Consider the following 21873-nt stretch of genomic DNA (forward strand, 5'->3'; position numbering starts at 1 on the left):
AAAGGGAGCGTTAAAGGCCATTGTAATTCTGCTGGAGGAGACCAGGGCAATATCAAAGATCCACCACCCAGCTGCCGTAGTTTCTCTTTAATTCAGAGTACTTCTCCTCCGCTGTCCGGAAACAGGAGGACCGAAGAAAGAGGAAGGGGGAAAGTCTAACTGGGGAGAATTTGTCCCAAAGCAGGCAAATCTGATGGCACTGTTTTGTCTTGGTGTTGAAAGGACAAGAGATAGCTCGCTTGACATGTGTCCATCCGAGCACACACAGCACAACACACATGCCTATAATGCTAATATTAATGGAGTACAGCGTCTTCAAATCAGAATGCTGTCCAACCCCGTGGCGTTACATGTGTTTAAAATGCATGCACAAATTCGACCACGTTTCCAAGGAGAATGCAGTTTCATCATGACCTTCACGCTCTCCAGAAGAATTCGGCTCAAGCGTTCTATCGCGGCTCTCGTTCCAGCTGCACTGTGGGGCGGGGAAGCCAACAGACGGCGGAGATAACAATGCGGTCGCATCTGAAAGCATGAGACGTGCGCGCAACGGCGCCACGTGGGTGTCTGGGCCCGGGCAAGGCCGGCGGAGCGTGAAAGAAAGGAGCAGGGTGGCAGAGGCGCGCAGGCATCAGGGAGTCTGACATGGCGCCAAAGACTCAGGGAGCATCTTTAGGGCGGTTACCCTTCAGCGCCCCTCTTTTGTCACTTTGCTTGTCCTCTGCACTAAGCATCAGTCAAAGCCCAGGGCTGATATAACAGCTGTCATTGCTTCTGGCTCTGACCCCAGGTGGATCATTCCGGCATGTGCAGGGAGCCAGCGAGAGGTCAGCGTTTCAATCCACAGCTCTCGTAATTATTATTATTATTTGTCCCTCTTCCTCCTTCAGTTTTATCACTTAATTGCAAGAGCCACTGAAATTCATAATCAGCCTAATTGAAATGCCAAATTGGAGACAGCTGAGAGGACCGCAGACAGAAAAAGCACTGAGCTGGTGCACGCCCACCCAGACACAGAAAACACAGCTGAGAAAATGTGCAAATATTTATACAGTTCTTCTAAATATCATTCGCCAGACCTCTCTAAACTGTGCCAGTCGCACAGATCGAACTCCAATTTGTGTCCGGCGTTATGATTGACGCTGGCGTGCCTCGGCAAATATCGCAATTATGAGGTGCAAGTCCGAGCACCCGCCCCGCATCTCAATCCCCTTGGCTGTGTAGATGTCATAGCCCGTGGCGGGCGACCCGCTGCTAAATGTCTCTGGAGAAAAGCAAGCTCATCAAATATGGATCGAGGGGGCTGGGGGGGGTCCTGCTCTGTGTTCACCTGTAAATAAGTCCACACACAACCCCTGCAACCTTGCTAAACAGCAGCACCCCAACGGGCCAGGACCACTTACTCCACCAGCAAACAACACCACCCCGCTCATTCTGCCTCTCTGCTTCTCTCCCCCAGGTTTCTTCCTAGAAACAGTCATCTAAAAAAGCAGCCAAGTGTTTGGCTGGATTTTCCATCCTTCCCAAAATTCATTCTGGTGAGGTCTGTTGAACTTGCTGCATGCTTGATGTGTGCAGCCTCACTCTTTCCCTAGCTGTTTTTTGTTTACTTCCTCAATAAAACATGTGGATCACTTCAAGTTCCAATTAGATCTACGCAGTGAGTGACGATTGTGAGTTAAAGCACTGGTGACATTTTCAGTGACCAGCCCTGAGTGCCCTTTAATTGAACTCCAGCCACACTGTGCACTTAATGCCTGTGCGCCTCACTGGCTTCAGTTACTGCAGACAGCAGGCACTCTGCCTCAGAAACTCAGGCTTCCCCTCACACCATCTTCAGATACTCATCAGCGCTCCGCCGAGATCAGTTCACTGCTAAGATTCATATTTCAACACCGGAGGTCACACGCCATGTGCTGAAAGAGCCAGTCAAGGAACAGTTTTGATTGCATACTTTTGCTGTTCTTTAAGTTCATATAGTCAAGCAAGACTTGTCACTTTGCCAGCCTCTCTCAGTGCCCTCGAAAGCCATCATTAAACGGCAGACTGATCCTAAGCTGTTGGGAGTGCTCCTAGCCTGCTGACAATACAAAATGAGTCTCTGGAGAGGTTTGGGTGAGAAGTGGGGCTGTGAGGTGCAGAATAAGAAGAGGCTTCGGCAGGCTGAGGGAGAGCTAGGGAGTCTAACTTTCTGCAGCAGCCCCCAGAGAGATGGAGATGCATAAGCATGCAGTTCTGACCACCGCAGAGCTTCTGATGAGTATAACTCTGAACTCCCACAACCTTTTTGTCACTAGCCCAACATTCTCATAACACTGCTGCAATGTTGTGGCAACGTGACAACGTTTTCGGGAAAAATGTAGCAGAAGTGCTGGAGAATGATGCCGACTGGGTTCTCATCACTCTCTGGATGTACTTAACGCATCAGTCGGAGGTCTGGATCTAAACTTACGGTGACTGACAAGTCTGACACATCTGCATATTACTCATGTCCAAAGCTCTTTATACAGATTGATATAGGAATGTACAGACCAAAATCTGTGTTTAAGTTCCTTTTCTGGGGAGTCTGCATAATCCCCTTGTTCTTTTTCCCTCCCCAGCAGGATAATGACATGTTAAAGGAGGAGACATCTCTTGACAAAGTATTGACTGAGTTCTGACTCATCACAGTTGACAAGAGTTATTAATGAATGGAACAGTAATTGCCACCAAATTACAGTAATTACATATAATGGCTCTTCCGTCTTTCTCCACAGGACAAAATAAGAGACAAGGCGAATAGCTGTATTGAACTGTCTTCAGAGAACCCCCCTATATTGGTTGACTGATAGACTTCTGTCCCTGGGTGCATTGTGACATTTCAGCATGCTGTTTCCACCCTCTCACCGAAACCAGTCCCGCTAAGCCAAACTGAATGCCACTCTGTCAGTCTCTCCCACTCTTCCGGCTCCAGTCTGGAAAAGACCGGATGGCTTTCTTGCCGGGGAAAGTAGAGCAAATGCCTCCATATCCTGTTGGATTTGGAGTTTAGCCCTTACTCCTCCCACCCCACACATACACGCAAGCACACACAAAAATCACACCCCTACCACCATTTTTCTATTCTCCCCAGTGCAAGTGCATCACTCACCACAGAACTGAGAGGGGATCCTGAGATCTCAGTCTCTCAGTCTATAGCTTATGCGGCCAGGGCTTGAGAGAGAGCCTGAGAAACTCATCTGCTGTAAGAGCACAACCCAGGGCTTTCCATTCTAACAGCAAGGAGCTACAAAACAATTACATTCCTTTAAAGAGCAACCAGGGCTGTTCAATGAGCAGAAATAATCCAGTTTACCGAAGTTACTTGTCAGCAACGTATATCTGATTGGAGCTCGGAATTCATTTTCAGTCTGGTGGAAAAAAAGCTAATAGGCTCTTGAAAATCCACCCCATGGAAAGTGTTCAGCTGGACAGAGCAAACACACACCAGGTAAATAGCTGTTATTTATCAGTGCCATGTGTCAAGCCACATCCTCTCACTGGGGTTTAATTTCTTTCCCGATCACCTTAGGTGCCCTTCAATAATGGCACTATCTCTTTCCTGCAGTGGACCCCCTCAGAAGACACAAATAAACCCATACTGCCTCCTTCACAAGCTCTTATTAAACCTTTGCATTATTAAAGCACAGTGTCCTCCACCACAGAATGTCTCAATTTGGGCTTCCCAAACACAACAACCCCCCACCCCACCCCACCACCCCACCACCTCTTGTCTGCTGAGATGTGTGACCTAGGTGGGAAAAAAGATGAGAACAGCCAAATGAAAGAGGAGGAAGAGGAGGAGGAGGAGGAGGAGTGGAGAGCGCCAATCTCCCGCAGGCACTGTGATAATCGATCTTCATTGTCACTGCCTAGAGCAGCTTAGCGCAAGCACAGAGACCGCAGCAGCGCTTCAGACGACGACCTTTTTGGATCACATCACAAGTGGAGCGTATTGCACTATATACCACATGCCCACCATAAGCCAGGGTGCCTGTCTGGCCCACAATGGTGAATGGGTTGAGAACTGTTACTGTAAAGCTCCCACGGCGGTAAATTGGGTAGGAACCATTATCTTAAAGCTCCTGTCAGAGAGCACAGGCATGCTGAAGAGAGGGAGACAGAAGAGCTTGTGAGGCTGATGCAACGCAAGCCATTGTTATATTGTGACCTAGATCTAGAAGGGGTAGACGTGGCATTCTGAGTTACATAAAGCCAGGGAGCTAGTAGATCTGGCAAACTGATCCAAATAATAAGGGCATCAGAGTAAGACAATTAAAGTACAGTCCTCCATTAACATAACTGAGGTGACTTGTTAAAGGCAACCTAGTGAGGGTTCCTTCAAAAGGGTGGGCAGGGGGTGGAGAGGAGGTGTTGGATGGGATCGATGGACTGGAATAGATGATAATTGCTAGTGCAACATATTATGGGTTGGCTCGATCTAAACATGAAGCTGTTCAAAATGAGTCATCATGACCAGTGGAAGAGGGTGTCATTTCATGCTTACATACACAGGCAGGGGGTGTGGCTACACTTTTTAACTGGCTGGTGAATTTTCACAAGCTTCTCTTCATCGAGACTGGTGACTCCTCCCTGACCTCTTAAGCATTACCACTAGGAAACTGGTGACAGTGCTAATACTTCATCTGCTTCAGTAAATGCCACTGTTTGTCAGAGAAGCACCCACATAAACACACATATATACAGTACACCTACACATTGTGTGCCCAATCTAGTACACATGCTTAACCAAATGCATAATTGCATGATGGCAATTTCGTTGTGCTTGCTTGCAATTTTGTTGTGCTTGCACAATGACAGTAACGTTCTTGAAGCTTGAATCTTAAAGGCATATGTACACCCAGGCCTTATGAAACACTCCTCCCCCATATGACAAGTCAACTGATACACCAGGAAATCATGCAAGACTCTCAGCAGAAACACAGTGAATAACTTGCTCACAATCAATAAACACTGGACCAAGATATGGAGCCATACCATATAAAGAGGCCCGATGTGTATAGTTTTCAATGTGTACATTGTTTAAAACATTTTCAGGGTTTCACTACAATGATGCTGCCAAAAAAGTCACTTGGTTTTTTTGTTAGTTAGCTTGTTCTTTTTTGTTTTGTTTTGTTTTGTTTTGTTTTAACAGGAGATGGCAACTCAAGCAGTAAGCATGAAAACTCTCACATATTCAATGAAATTCAATTTATTTTCTATGCCTCTTCGGTGAATCACTCAGAAAACAGAAAAGCAGTTCCTGGATATTATGATAAGCTCAGGTGGTTTTACCATTAACTGTTGATCATGTTGGAACAGGAAACTGCTGTAGCAGCCAACCACTCTGATCACAGGAAAAGTCTGTTCACACACCTGGCCTGGCCATTTCTGTTTCTGTCCACTATTTTCAGTGAAAAAGGTTGGGCTGAAAGGGGAATTTGCTGCCAGGGGTGTACAGCATGAGGGAGATGAGCACTCTGGTTTGAAAAATAAAATCAGCCCTTAACACCTGTATCATAATCGGAGGTTTGGGATAAGAAGTTGTTTCATTTCAGCCTTCAGGTCTTGGACAAGCTTCCCATTGAAAACCTCTGTTTATTTGAGGATAAACTAGAATAGAAACAGAAATCGTTGGTTAGGGAAAAGTGTTTTCAACCAGAGGGTTGCAGGTTTGATTTCAGGGTGAGGCATTGTTGTAGGCTGCATGAGCAAAACACCTGCAGGGTAACATGAACTGCATCAGCAAAAAATAGCTGTAGACATATCTGTAGGTAGTAAGTAAGAAATAAAAGCTATGCAAGTCATCATAAATATACGCTTCAGGTAGTCAAATACCCAAATGATGGAATACGAAAACATAAACACTTGCGAAACAAAATCTGCTTTGAGAACTGGCTCTTTTCCTTGCCATTATTTTTCTCTCTCAGACAATATTGACCCATTCGAATGAGAAAAATGAATAACCTTTGACTTCAAGCGTGGGACTAGAACTGTCATATACAACAATACTCCAATAATATTCACCCGAAAGATCACTGCTTAATCATGGTAAACCTGATTGCAATAGCATGCACAATACCTCACCTTACAATCATTTGCGTAATGTTTTATATCCCCACTTAGCTTTATCATAGCTTCAAAAACCCCTGCCATGGTATCCAATAGGTATTCCCAATTCCTACTGCAAACCACATTCTGTGCAAGCATTACTGCAGAGTACCCAGGGAATTGGCTGTTCTCCCAGCAGAATCCTTGGGTTCTGCTAAAGTACTTCCCTTGTCATTTGGTCCCTAAAGACTGTCAGTAAAATTCAAGTGAGATCTTTATCATGGCCAACTCATCACCTCAATTATTTCCTCAAACCACACCCTCACACTGCTGGCACACAAACAGGGATAGATATCCTATTACCTTATGCCTAAAAAAACTTCACCAGCCTCAGAAAAGCTCCAATGATGAATTTAGGATTAAAATGCTTTGCCTGAGTATTTACATCCAAATACAATTCACATATTTTGGGGACAATGCAGGTGGCTCCGTGTAGCCCTACGACGCATGACAAGAATCCGCCAGATCATGAGGACAGGAGAAAGATATCGGTCGTTAATGACCAACGGTAGAGGCCGTCTGGAGGCGGACCTGTCAGACGCTGTCCTTTGAGCGGATTATGAAAGCTGCGTTCGAGTGTAATGAATGCATTTCCCTTACGCACCCCGTGTGCAGTCTAGCCCTCAACGAGGTCTGGATAGGTTCTCCACTCAGCGCATCCGCACATTTCAGGCAACCGACACTAGGGCGCATAAATTCGCTTTCGAATGTGCACATAAACAGTCTGAAATATCTTATAGCCCATCAGGACAATTTCGTGGTACACAAAGAAAATACGACAGATCAAATAAAGCACAGTCATTACAGCTGTCACAACCCTCACCGTAATAATCCCTCGGTTCCAAAACTACCATTTTCCCAGGGAAATGTTAGAATGCTGCCACTTGACATCACAGTGTTGCTTGACTGAAATGGATGGTAAGACCAGCTCTGGAACATGCTTTCCCCCAAGCTGTTACTTTTGTTTCTGTTTCTGGTTATGACAGATTTAGCTTCACCCCTAGGTGTAACACAGACCAAACTAAGACTGAGTACATCCCTCTAGACGACTTCCTCAGACCCGAGCGCAGTCTGCCGTAATCTACTTCAGCAATGACATGCTGACACCAACACCCACATACAGCACTTGCCTAAGAATGCAGTGCCTTATTAAATCCCCCAAGTCGTACTCTCACCTCTTGACGCTTCTTTTAAAAATAGCTGAAACTTAAGATATATATTTTTGAAAATATAAATTGCGGTAACAGCAATTCTGCTCTTTCCTCTTACAACATTTTTGGGGGAACTGAGTTCTACTCTTAATTATGTTATTGCAAACCATGGATACGTGACTATGTGGAAAACATTCACGCTAAATGTAAACCCCCAAAAGTAAATCTAAACGTTGCCTCCAAAATACCAGTCATTTGTGTGGCATACTTTTTCTGCCGAATGTATGTTGTCAGAAGCATTTGGAAAATAAGCGTCCCCACCCATACCCCATCTTTCTGTGAAACTTCGAAATCTCCGCATCGAATTAACCACCTGACCAGCTTTGTAAGACCAAAGAGTAGTTACAATATCTCGTATTCAATTATTAATTTCTAATTAGTTTTGGAGCGTGTCATACACTCTGCCTGGGTGCATAATGAGTGTCATTAAGATGGTATCTAAATCAGTTTCTAATCATACTGCAGAATCTTATGAATCTGACGTGTTTCCTCTACATCCCTGATAACTAGTTTTGAATGCACCAAACAAGATAGGCGATGTTACAAAACGGGGACCCAGGTCATCGCCTCAGTCTTACCTGCAAGAGACGGTTATCTCCACTTTGGTGGCGGGGATATTGCCCGTGATTGGATCGAACTCGTAGACTGAAGCCATGTCCTCCAGTTTGTCCATAACGTCTCCCTCCATGAGCGCCCGGGTCTCAGGGCAGCTCCGTGATTCGCACAGCCTGACACCGTTTCAGGTCCTCGTGCAGATCCACAAAGTGGACGCCTTCGGTCCTACGGGGAAAACAGTGGTCGATATTGAGGATTGCCAACGACTGAAACGAAGAACGAAGACCCACCCAAAAGTGCTCTTCTGTATGGCTGGTAAGACGAAAGGGAAAAGATCTGAGACGATTAGGAACCAGCAGCGTTATAGTTGAGTGGTGAACTGTGGTTCATTAAACGGGGGTAGTGACCTACTCTTCCAGCGCTAACCACTTCACCGCCCTCTCGCAAAGAAATCTCTCTTCTCTCTATAAATTGTCTGGGGAGTAAAAGATGTGAACTCCTCCTCCTTTTGCATTCTGTTACATGCTGGCGAATCCTGTCCGTTACACAGCTGGGAGTCCATTGGTTAGCATTTACCATTCACCAGCTTGCTTTAAAAACAGGTCCGTGCCAACATCCCTTGATTTGTGAGGCGCAAAAAGAGCGACGTTTTCTCATCAGCCATAAGACTAAGTTTACCTGTACGCATGTGCTAATCTATTAATATTTTTATTATTTTGATTGTCCTGCTACAGATATTCCATCCCACACATCTTTCCAGAAAAACGCATCATTTACTCTGAAAGTAAATCCAGGCTGTGAACTTCACATGCTTCGGTGAGCAGTTGAAATACTTCTTCAGCTTTTCTGGTCATCGACGTGAAGCTAAAGTCAACGCCAGTTGCAGCCGATTTATTACACGAGCGAAAGCTTTCCAGTTTCACCTAATCCCGTTCTGTTTCCCTATTTACATTGAAAGTGTACTATTGAACAAATAACAAGGTTGTTAGTCGCAGTTAATAATATTAAAGACAATAGTTTTGTAGTATCAATAATAAGAGAAACACTATACCGATGGGTAGCAAAGCTGCCCTTAATTTGGAAGCGTTACCTGAAGTTGTGATTTAGTAGCTCTTCACATCGTTTGACTTAAATGAAGCAAATAATTCTTTTTGTATTATTGTTCAGTGAATACTGAATTCATACGAGGAACGAAATGGCATGCGCTGAGCAAATCCCCTTGACAACAAGTGCATATCAATTTTGTGCACGCAAACACGCTGTTCTTTTCAGCATGGCTTTCTTGTACAACATTTGTTCAGCACCATCAATCTGGACAGCTCCTAGCGTGCCAGGCTTTACTTTTGAATATGTTGACGTTGGTGTATAACACAAGAAGTCACAAATCCTATGGTGAAAGAAATTGTGACTGATTTATTCCAAACACCAACTGTTGTTGTGTTATTGAAATTTAACAGGCTTTCTGAATATTTTCCATGCGCGCACAGTGCATTGTATTAGCAGTTGAACCCCCTCAAATCGTTTGAGAAAATTTCATTACACTGTTTCACAAAATGTAATAAGACAGAGCTCCATTTTTAATATGCGTACGTCCCCCGATGTGTTATTATAGAAACGAATTCAAAAAGTAGAATGCGTATACATATAGTTACCTGCCTGGTCGTCTGGAGTACGGAAAAAGAACCGTTGGTATTGTGACTCGTATCCTCTAAGAATCAATAAATCTGAAATTTGACGCGAACCAGTCAAGTTATACATTATTGACGGCGTTGGTTAAGTTACTTTGTGAAGCATAATAGCACCAATCTGTACATTAGACCTAGCTGACTATACTATTTATAGTAAACGTGGGCGGCAATGTAGTATAGCGGTACGGAGCGAGGCTTATAACCGAAAGGTTGCCGGGTCGATTCCTCGCTGGGGAACTGCTCCTGTACCCTTGAGTAGGTACTTAACCCAGAATTTCCTCCGTAAATATCCAGCTGTATAAATGGATAACATGAAAATTGTAACCTACGTAGGTCGATCTGGATATGGGCGTCTGCTAAAAGACAACAATGTAACGTATTTCCGAAATCCTGTTTCTCTGCTTAGCAATGACCTTATTTTCCAAATCCACGCAAAATTGTTTGTGCATTTTAAACGGTATAAGGACAAATGTGCGAGTTAAATGCTTTGTCGTGGTAGTCGGTTAGGACAGGCGAATACGCCCTGGCGCTCGTGCATGTGAGCAGTAAATACATCATTTCTACCCGATGATGCCGTGGCGTTGATCTTTTTTCCTCACTTGCCCACCCTGTTCTCCCTAAACTGGTCCATACGTACGCGCAGCAGTAGACACATGTGAGAAGCACCATTGTGGGCGTGCCCGTTTGATTCAAAGAAGGAAAAGAATAATCGTCTCTCAGTGTTTCAAACTCTTGTGCTCGACAGTTATAGCGTTCAAAGGGACGGAGCATTGCATGCGCTTCATTTAATATTTTCCTCAAATTAAGAAAATACATTCATTTGCGTAGGCTATATGTGTTTTAAGAAATTGTTTTTAAGAAGGTGCAATCTGGTTTTACTAGTCTTTCGAGTATAATATATTCACGTTTAAACTTTTGTGTCTCTTTGTAACTTTGTACTATAAGTGAAGCAGAAATGAAATACTGTAAAATACTTTATTGTGCTATCCTTTGCTATATTTTTCAAAGCTGTTGATGTATATTTTATTGAAAAATCTATTCATATCATAGATTGTTTCAAAGACCTCAAAGCTGTAAGACTTTTCTCAGTTTACAATAGTCTGTTTTCTACAGCTCAAATTTATGAAGTCAGTCTGGCTCAACCTTCATACATACACACTTCTGAATGAGAAAATTACCATAATGAACATATACTAAGAACAATATTGTACGTCTCTCTTCACTTAGACTCATTTCTTTGATGTACCTGCTGGTTGTCATTTTCAGTTTGATTTTAAGCAAGAATGCACACAACAAAGACACCGGCTCTCATCTGGACTGCCTAAGGCTACAGTTGATATGATCCCTATGGAATGCAATATGAACATTGTCTGTGTGTTTGTGTGTGCGTGTGTGTGTGCGCGTGCATACAGTATGCATGTCTGTATGTGTGTGTGTTTGAATGTGAGTGGTGTGCTGATGGTCTAGGTATCTCCCTATGTGTTTGTGTGATGAGTTTTGTTGTGTGGTTGCATGCATGATATGCTGAGGGGCTGGGTGTGCTTTTGTTTGTGTGTGTGTGTGTGGTGAGGGATGGGTATATGATATGTTGATATCATCCCTGTGCAATACAATATGCACATGTGTCTGTATGTGTGTGTCTGTTTATGTGCACGGTGTGCATATCGTATGTGTATGTGCATGTTTCTGAATGTGAGCGATGTGCTGACAGTATAGCTGTTTCACATGTGGGTGTGTGTGATGAGTTTTGGTGTGAGGTATGCTGAAGGTGTGTGTGTGGGGGGTGGTATTGTCATCCTTCCTGACCCTAAGGGAAAGTAGGACTCTGTCAAGCAGAGAGTGATTGTTTACCACCTTATCCAGGAAGGGCTTTGCGCAATGCATTCAGCTTCCCCGAAAACAACGGCTTACTTAACACAGAGGTAGTGAGAGATCAGAGCCCTCACTGGAGGTTGGAGCGAGCTGTAGGGCTCATAACTGCGTGGACGTGCAGAACATGGCGCAGATGCGAGGAAAATGACGGGTCAGCACACCCCAGCCGATGGCAGAAGGGGGGAGATATTCAAAGCGATATTCAGAGCCCTCATTAGCCCCCACCACCACACACGAACAGCGACTTGGGGATGCCCCCTGCCGTGCCTCCTTCCACCCTCGATCTTGACCAGCAGTTGACTGCCATGGCAGCCAAATCAACGCACCCCAGGAGGGGTCGCGTGAGCTCCTATTCCTGGGATTGCAACAGGGCCCCATGCTGACGCTGCCCCGGCGCCATGGTGAGAGAGTGGGAGGCTCTCCTGGCTCGCTCCGAGCTCTCCTCCATTCCGCTTCTGCATGTGTCTTCAGGATGTGATTACTGCCCTTTGCTTTACTGCGTCACAGAGACTATAAATACATGCTCCCTGGGACACGTGCTCACAGTAATGTGCAATAAAACAGAAGAATTTGAATCACATTAAAGGAGAAACATTGGTTCTTATCTGGATGCGTCCATGCTGAAAAAAAATGTCATGGTAACTTGGCACAGGGAGACAGAGATACCAAGTTTAGAAATAAACAGTTATGTAAAGGAAACAACATTCTTTTTTTCATTCTTGTTACATTCCTGCCTACTGTTTGGGGTTTGTTCTTGTTTATGTTTGTGGAGTCCCTTTGAATGTTTTGGTAAATGTAAAAAGATACATTTTTGTGAGGAAAAAGCCCACATTTGGGCTTTGCAGGAGACTGAAACACTTCCACCCATAAAAAAACTCAAGGAAAGCATGGTACAGACTCCATATGTGATTTCCTCCATCTGCCAGGGAAGAAACTTTGGTTCCAAATAGACAGAGAATGAACAAAAGACACAAGAGCCCAGGGCTGAACTTCATGAGTCAAACCATCTCTCAGGGGGGAGGAGGGGGGGGAGCTCAGCACTCGCTTCTTTCATGTGCAAGACGTTAATACCTGGAGCCCACTGCAAGCTAACGCACTCACAAACCTCCATTAGAAAGTAAAGGTTGCTCTTTGAGGGCTGAAGCTATGGTAAAGGGCCTTGTACTCTGCACTTTGATAAGGCTTTTTCCTCCTGCCGCGGCGGCTAATGTTTTACCCAGGGGGATGAAAGTTCGCGGCCGCTCCTGCTCTGCGCACTGAGGATCCTCAGACACTGCATGTGTCGCCTGGCAGCGCCCGCTGACTTGGAAAGCGATGGCAGAGCTGGCGTTCTACCCGGCGGTGGCTCTGGTCTACTTCTTCGCCGTGCTGAGAGCCAGCCAGGAGAACCGTGTGGAGCTGAACGAGAGCGCCTCCGTCAACGTCTTCTGCCTGTTCGTCCTCGCCCAGCCCCTCTGCCTGGTGCTGGGCAGCTACACCGGCATGGCCACCTACCTGCTGACCGCCCTCGTCTCGTACAATTTCCTGCCCTGGAAGGACCTGCAGGCGGCCCAGGAGGGGAGCCCTGGGGCTTTGAAAAAGAAGAAAAAGACCCAGTGAAACTGGCTGGAAGGACATACATGCGTAGGAGGACATATTTGGGAATCCCTCTGAGAACCTGAAAAACAACAGTGAGACAGAGCTGGACATTGGCACACCAAAGCATTCAGAAGGAAATCGCTTCCCCCGAGCTGCTCAGAGTGTACTTCTACGCAGTGGTCTGGGGTTTATTTTCTTTTGAGTTTGAGTTGAAGCGGTGACTGTGAGATGGAGAGGCCCTGTGATCTACACAGTAGCTGTTGTTAAAAGCATGGTTTTCCTCCAAAGCTGGCAGCGTTTCTCTCCAAGAAGCATTCCACCCGGCAGTTTTGCGTTATTAATGTGTGCCTGTCCTGGCATTGCCACACTGAAACTTTCCTCTGTGTTATTATATTCTGTAACCATCACTTCATAATTTATCTTCATAATGTGTGGTAGACCCACTGTGAAATAAACACTAATGAGTGTTATATTGTACAAGCTTGATTTTGTTTGTCGCAGGTGCTACATTCATATTAAGGAGTTATGGATCACTGGTACTTATTAGGATGTTGCCAACACTTGCAAAAGATACACTGTTTGATTGATTGGGAATAAATGCAAAATTGAAGCAAAGTTCCTCAAGAAACTGTATTGTGTACTATAGCTCTGGATGTAAAAGGCAGAACTGATGGTGATATCACATTCAAGCAATGCCCTGTAAAAAAAATAAATAAAAAATTGTAATAATTTTACAAGAAAATTATTCTCATTTTAAGATTTTTTTTTTTAATCTTAAGAATATGTCATCAGTCTTATGCATTGTTTTCTCAGTAGAAAAAATCTGCTCTGGCTCAAATTTTTCTAAAGCAAAGGAGCTGTATTTTCATTTTAAAATATCCTTACTTCATATACATTCATTTCAAACAAGACATGAAATTGTAATCCATTACCACAACCATAAACAGCCAGAAATATGAACTAAAAACTGAAGTCAGAAAGCTGGCATTGACAAAATGGACCTCTTAATCTGCAGGTTAACCTACATAATCAAGTCATAGCTGACATTTCTTACAATATCTCTGCCGTTAACTTCATAAACAGTGCACAAGATCAAAGTCCAAAGTCATCAGCAGCTGCATGGGAATTTTGTCCGCTATTTCGGATCAGAAATAAGCTCTTTGTACTAGGTCCATCCAGATGGCTCACGAGTCCTTTAAAATCCATGTTTGATGGATGTGGAGGGCGTTTGATGGGGTAAGCCATCCCTGGTGATAAATTCTCCAGAAGACTCCCACCGTGTCCACTCTCTCTTTCTCCCAGCAGTGCCCTGCTAATTCTACCGCAAGAGACAATAAAAAAATCAATCAAAGAGCTAACGCGGCTGACAGCACGCGCCATTGGACATGCGCTATCTCTGAGGAGCAGGAGACGGTCCTGGATCATTCGGTCACTCCGCAGGAGCGCCCCTGTCACCAGCGGCCGCGATCTCTCAGCGCCAAATAACGAAGGCAGCGCTAAAACACAGCACGCAGGGAAAGTCTCCCCCCACCCCAACCGCGAAGACTCTGGCTGAGGCGCAAGAGCAGTGATTAAAAAATGCGGGCTACTCCATCTTCAAACCGCTTTCCAGATACAGCAGTTCATTATCCACACCTACAGCGCAGCACTTGGGAGACAGAGGTTGGCCAGAAAATGAAACGGCAGTGAGGATACATTTTTCGAAAAATCCTCCTGTAGGTTGCATTCAGGGCTCAAAGGAGTAATGTGTAATCCTTCATTACCTCTGCTGTCACTTTATCCTAAGAAATTAAAAGAAGGTAAACCCTCTTTAATAACCATTAACAGAGACACAAATGACAAGCGGAGCTGCTGTATATGAATCAGTCGAGAGGCTATTAAAAGTTGAATGTGAAAGCTGATGAAGAAAGCGGTGGAAGCCACCTTCAAGATTGATTGCTCTCACCTTGTGGTGTGCATGTGTGTGTTGAGGGACGAGGGGCTGCCAGTTAAATTACTTTATCTCTGTTGGACCTGTAATTCAGATTGTAAATCACCTAAACAGGGTCCCATGCGGAGAGAGAAACAAACAGTTCTAAACTAGTGATGATCAAGGTGGAAAAGAGGAAATGGGAGATACACAGCTCAATTTAAAACAACAGCTGTGAAAAAGGCCTGATCTGAATTTGAATGCAACACAATTTTTTTACTTATTAACCATCATTTTATGTTTAAATTAAAGGTGTCGTGTATTAAGCAAAACTGTTGACCCTTATTTAAATTCATGTGTTGAATGGACAAAAAGGATTGTGGGGAGACAGAATCGGGGCCAAAATGTCTGACCATTCTGTGGTCTGCACGCTCCACCTTAAAGGCCATAAAAGGGCTGGCGTGCCGTTTGCAACGAGACAGGTTGCCTCACTTGACACAGGAGAGCAAGAGACAGGACTTTGGTCTTTGGCATTTATGAGGCATTTGTTGAAGGGATGGAGGAGGAGAGTAATCAATCCCGCTCGTGGTGCACCGCAGTAATTTATCGCTATCAGCGCAGCAAATATCAAAGCCATGCGTCTTTTCCATTTACTGACGCCACATTGCCACTTTTGTTCTGCTTTCCAAAGGTTGACTGTTGTCACTTAATAGTGCGTTAAGATATGCACAATTTGATCTTGTAACGCAACAGGAATGGCATTTCTCACTTCCATTGACAGACGTGAGAGAGCTAGGGGACCCAACTGACAGCCTGTGATTAACAGGTGTTTACACCTATGATGAGAGGTCCTTATGCTGCAATGAGATGCTCCATAATAAAGAAAACCTTCAAAAATGGCCACCCCAGTGCAGAGCATGTGCATGTAAACAACATAAAGCTGGCTTCAAGCTAACTATGACCTTATAAACCATTTTATGCTCTTTTTCCCAAGTAAACGTTTGTTGGGGGGAAAAATTCCAAATTCCTTTGGGGGAAGACACACTGGTGGGTGGTGGTCCCTTCGAGAAAGAAAAATGGGCTTTGTTTATTTGTCCCTCAAATATACAACTTACCTTTTGAAATCCCTTTGCATGGTATCACCATGATGTAAGGGCCCCCACAGCAATAGCTGTCCATCTAATATTCCCAGAACAATACATGCGTGTCTACCAAACTGGACAGCAGAGAAACATAACCAATAAAACATGTTTAAAACTCCTCAGTTGAAATAATTTGTTATCAGCATTAAGCACAGAATCATTTTCCTCACATTTCACTTCACATTTCACTGCATTTTTATTCTGCAGAAGGAGCAAAGGTTCCATCGTTAAATAAAACTTTGATACAATATTTACAATAGACTATTGTACATCCAGGGTCAGTGGCACGTTTAACAACAACAACAAAAAAAGCTGTACAAACATTTACATTCTGTGAAATGACTCAGTGCTAGAAAAGGCACCGTTGACCCTGTGGTTAGACACCACCGCACGTGCACAGACTCGCCATTAGCGGAGATAAGGGAGCTGATGTAGGTTGGCACATGAGCTCTTGGAGATGCCTCTGAATGGCACTTGGGCAGCAGAAGGCCACGTTGCCATGGGAACCGTTGTGTTACACACCTCTACATGCCACAGGACCTCACACAGTCACGCCAGGTCTGAGCGCATCTCCTTTCTCCCATGTATCATGGCTGCACACTCAAGGACGTTTGCAGAGGAAGAGTTCAGCCTTTGCCCTACCCTCCTTTTTCCTTCACACAGGAATGAGCAAGCCTGAAGAGCCCCCCACAGTTCTGACATGATGTAGTCGATGGATGTGCTAGGTGACAAGAGATGGACACTTTCACATTTCCTCATAAGCACCTTTTAAAAAAACGTTTTCAGCATTGTCTGTGCGTCTTTGTTAACTATCATTAAAGGGTTATCTTCTGAACAAAGCCGTAGTGGAGCTCAGTGCAGGGCTATTTAACCCCTGTCCAGCAGCACTGCAATCCATTAAGTTTTCCAGCTCTCCTTTAAGCTATTTACACTCTTGGAGCTGGGATGGGAGGCCAGTGTGGTTTCCACCAAGATAATGTTAGTTAGTTTGAGTGGTCAGATTGAACCTTTGGACACTGTGGTCCTGCAGGACTGGAGCCGAGTGTCCCTGGAGAAGTGCATTGCTCCAGCACCTTTGGACAAAAGGGAGTGAAAGCAGAGTGCCTTCCGCTCTCCCCTAAGATTCATGGGGGTGATTCAAGATTCAAGAACATGGGGGTGAAAGTTACAAAAAGTGGTGTCTCCCACACAGCGACCACCACGCTGCTCAGCTTTGGCGTGAGGAGAGCAACAGAGACGCCTGCAGGGGGTGCAAAAGCAGCAGCGAAATAAGGCCTGGTGGTGCGAAGATGGCAGCAGGCGTAACCCGGTCCCGACCAAACTCCAGCAAAGCCAGTCTCTCTCACGCGTCGCACAGTCTTCTGACATCCCTACGCCATTGAAGGCTGAAGGTGAGAGAGCAGGACTGAAAAAATCAATTACACGGGTAATCGGGTACTCATCTGCTGCAATATGGCATGACAATGCTGTCCAGGCATTACCAACAGATCCATATCCCTCTGTCTTCAGCAGAGATGGCTGGAGCAGACACAAACACACCTATATACATGTTGCACAGTCTTAATTATATACAAAACAGCATTGTTCTACCACTAGCTGACATCGAGTAGGCACAAATTAAAGCTACAAATAAGATCTCGACACAGCACTGCAGGACAAGTGGCGATAGTGTGAAATAAAGGGACAGAGCAGTAGGTGAAAAAACTAAACATGAACAATAAATACTGAAGCATACAGAAGGCTGTGTTCATACAGCACCAGAAGATATATCTATTGGCATGGTGATGAGTGCAGGCATTGGGGTTACTGAAGACAGCCCAGTCGAAACCTGTGCGAGGTTCCCGGCAGCATCACCGTGGAGACAGCAGAGTGATCTGACTGGAGCTGTGGAGGGCAGGCTTGAGAGCTCAGGTGCCACGGGCCACACAACTCCCACACCCATTCCCATCCTAGACGCAGCCACACCCATGCATACTACTTGTGTTGTAAAACAAAGTGTGGTGCATCACTTGGCACAGAGGCCAGTTCTTTAGTGTCACTCAAGGAACCAGTGGGAAATGAAGTACCCTCTGCACAGTGGCATTTGGATGGGTGCAGGTATGGTGCAATTTTCCTGCAGAGAAACTACTAGCTAGTACAAAGTTGATGGGAAAAACAACAGAACTCCAGGACCATTTTGGGTAATGGGCCAGATAGGAGCTTTTTCGCTCACTGGCTGCAAGGGGGTCGGCATGACTGTTATCGCCACACTTCTTATTCCACCCCGGCACACAAAACAAGCCAGCTGCTACAGTGCATATACAATGCTCAACCTTTATTCCCACCCTTCATTTCACTCTAAAGACAATATGCCATCCAAAGTTCTAATGGAGCATTAAAATGTTGACAACAGGAGCAACATCAAAGCCTCAGTGACCCGGTTAGGAACTTGAGAGGGAAACTGTAAAATCGTCTTTCTGAAACCACGAGGTACAGCCTACGCAGTAAAAACCAGCAAAGGCCAGAACAGCAAAGGATTGGAATAATTTCCAACCAAAATTATTTTTAAAAATGTTAGATAGGAACACTTTGAAACAGAATATGGAGATTTTACGAGGCATGATCTCTGTGAAGTCAGCTTTCATGTCTCCTGTTACCAGGATACCTTTATTCACTTTGTGTTCCGAGTTCCGTGTTTTGAGGCTTTCATCAGATAAAGTGCACCTCATGGAATGAGAAATCTCTGTGAATGATGGGGAGGAATGCAGTGAAATACGGACAACTCTGCAGCTCCATAAACTTTAGGAGAGGATTTTTTTTAATCTGCAGGCTGAAGTTATTTATGTTTGCAAAGCAGACGTAAATTATTCAGAACTCCCATCCCCCTCGAGATCTGAAGCAGTGTGTCTTTTGTAGCATTTGTGAGGGGGGTGATCACCTTCTCCTGGAGATTCTGCAGCTTCTGAGGAATACTGCTAACTGCAGATATCTTATTCGGGGCCAAAGACTGAAGTAACATTGATTAGGGTGATGAATATGTGTCATTATAAAGACATACATAATCTGGGCCTGAGAGGACCTAGGCACTAAGCGGGGAGATGGATAACCTATAAATACACAGAGGTGTGTTATGCAAAGCCAACAGTCGCCCACACTCTCCCTCAAGGCAGAGGAGCTTCCCACTACTACTGGGAGGTTGAGTGACAGCTTGCTGCTTCATTAAACCGGGACCCCATCATTCTGCTCCAGTCTGACCCATCTCCAACAACTGCCCCCATATAAAACCCACAAACACAAGGCAACAGCTGCTGCCCATAAAAAATATGCAATCATCAGATTCTTTGTACACAGCAAGGGAGGAGGGTGTAAAAAAATGGTTTAATTGGTTCCACTATCCCTGTTTACTGGGTCTGGTATCTCCAGAGTCAGGGCACTTTCATATCCACCCCATAATCCTTTGCCGTCGCCCTCCGGGAGAGGAACTGAGCGGTTGTCTGTGAATCCTGTCATTGAACAAACCTAATCTTCCAAAGCACATAGCCGCGGACTCCTGTGAAGATCTGCATAACGCTCGGGCGGGAAGCTAAGACCAGAGAATCTCCACACTGCAGACAGCAGGAGATAATGATTTCAAGCTCTGCCCCACCAGCACAATGAATCCACCCGTACTTGCTGGCACTGTGAAGTTACAGGCCGTTTCTGCAACACTAAGCAGTTGTACTCGCAAGACCCTGCCCCTGTCATTGCTGGATTGCGTTATTGGTCCTGGAGTTTCAAAACTGCAAGATCAGCTTGTCTAGAATAGAAAGGGTGAAGTTAAAGAAGACAGGTAAAATGCAAAGAATTCAGGAGGCAGGCGCAACATAAGAGTTAACCCAGCTGTCAAGTTTCCACAGGTACATGTTCCAGCTCCTCCTACCGTTTGAGGTAGTGGAAAAAAAAAATAAATAAAATTCACCAACAGAGCAAAAGAAGTCTTCTACAGCATGACGAGTTCGTACAGGAGTGGCGCCCTCTGTGGCGTTCCGGCTGTCACTAGAGGCAAAGTCTGTGTTGAAGGAATCAGAGGGGGAGAACGACTCCAGATGTCCTTGTTGTAGGTTCACTCGTCGTCACAGAGCTGTGAGTTCCCACATAGTCTCACATCCTCCGATACACACGCAGACCCCCATCACCTGCCACCACAGCTGAATCGCAGTTCTTCTGTACAAACCTGTGCTGTGCCCGCCTCCCATTCTGAAGTACAGCCGATCCATTGGTGTCCAGTCAGGAAGTGACCCTAAAGCCCCCACGGTAAGGTCAAAGGTGAGGCGGTAAGTCAAAGGTCAAATACGAACAGTCCACTAGGAATGGACACATTCTCCTTCCCGAGCTGGTTTCCAAAATTTCTTTCCAAAATAAATAAATAAATAAACAAATAAATAACAAGGTCCATTGAGCAGCTACGTCCACAGACGTGTTAGGGTAATACACATACCCAAACAAAGTACAGAAGGACACTTTTCCTCAAACGCCTGTTTCATCATCAGGTCTGAAGCCTGTTAGTCTACAAGACATAGTTCCTGACTAAAATGATCCTGTGTGCGCCAAGGATGAGAGTGTATGTTGTTCATTGTGTCCGAGAAAAGTCATACCATTTCAGCACTTACAAATAACATGAAGAAAGAGATAATAGGAGCCATTGGCTTTGATTTCGAAAATCTGTTGTCCAAATGTAAGGATCATTTGCAACAGAGTCACTGTGCACCTGTTTAAAATTTGTTTGTAACAGCCTGAAAAAAATGAATCAATAAGTCCACCACACTTATTGATTCACAGTTGCAAAATTATTTGATGCTTTTCCACCTGTCTGCAATCCTGTGAACTGACATGGCGACTTGGAGCCCAGGTCCAGACTAGGCACATCACTTGCACAAGTGTCGTTACTGTCACCTCTTCCTGCTCATCTTCGCCAGCCAGATCTTCACTGACATGTCACTGCAGAGAGAGGAAAGAAAAAAAAAGAGACAGGGGAGGAAGAAAGATAGAGAGAGTGACTCAATTGCCTGCAGCTTCAAACGTCTCATTGTAACTCCTACACAAAAAACCGAGAGGCAAACATCAAAACATAACACCTTCGTCACAATGAGGAAATGACACAAAGCCCCAGCCTTGACTCGTTCCCCAATTACAGAGCACGTCGGGTCCCAAACCGAAACAAACATCAGAACACCCTGCCAGAAAAATATCCCCTTTAAATGGATAAATATAGTTGTGCTCACCCCCTTCCAAAGTCTGTTTCAATACCCAAAACAAAAAGAAAAAGTAGAACTATATCAGAGCTGAGAGGTGAAGCAAATCCATGCTCCGCACCTCTGAAGGATTCCAGCTGCCAAACCTAATTTTAATGCTATAGTGCAGTGAGTTTTGATGATGCTTACAGCAGCAGCTAATCATATTATGCTTTGGATATGATCCAGCTCTAACTTGAGTAGGAGGTAACTGAATTCGAAGGATGCGCGACAGACTGTTGCCGCTTCCTGCTGAACCAAAGCCTGACCACAATTAAGAGGATTTACGCTGGTGGCATGTTAGAACCAATTAAGAAGCACAATTTTTTTGCATGGTGGAGCAGATTCCAAACCAAGAAAAATCAATATGACAGCAATAAGGGACCGGAGTCCAGTGGGCTTAATTGAGATGGCCAAATTCTTGGGTACGGAGCCAAGGAATTAGCTGGGGTTTTAACAGACCAGACAGGAGGGCGAGGGGGATGAAAGCAGAGAGGATGAAGAAGAAGAGGGAGAGAGAGAACAAGCCAGCAAAGAAGA

At 44.8% G+C, this 21873-nt stretch overlaps 2 protein-coding genes across 2 annotated transcripts in view; both read right to left on the bottom strand.

Annotated features, from left to right (window-relative positions):
- LOC118778970 (copine-5) overlaps positions 1–8013 on the bottom strand; it is a 102883-nt gene extending 94870 nt beyond the window's left edge. The window contains exon 1 of the mRNA XM_036530772.1: positions 7919–8013. Within this exon, the coding sequence (XP_036386665.1) occupies positions 7919–8013 (95 nt within the window). The remainder of the gene's footprint in view (positions 1–7918) is intronic.
- A 12991-nt stretch (positions 8014–21004) lies between these two features.
- kif21b (kinesin family member 21B) overlaps positions 21005–21873 on the bottom strand; it is a 54634-nt gene continuing 53765 nt past the window's right edge. The window contains exon 35 of the mRNA XM_036530591.1: positions 21005–21040. The gene's annotated coding sequence lies outside the window, so the exon portion shown is untranslated. The remainder of the gene's footprint in view (positions 21041–21873) is intronic.

Source organism: Megalops cyprinoides, chromosome 6 (genome assembly GCF_013368585.1).
Source record: "Megalops cyprinoides isolate fMegCyp1 chromosome 6, fMegCyp1.pri, whole genome shotgun sequence".
Taxonomy (NCBI): Eukaryota; Metazoa; Chordata; class Actinopteri; order Elopiformes; family Megalopidae; genus Megalops; species Megalops cyprinoides.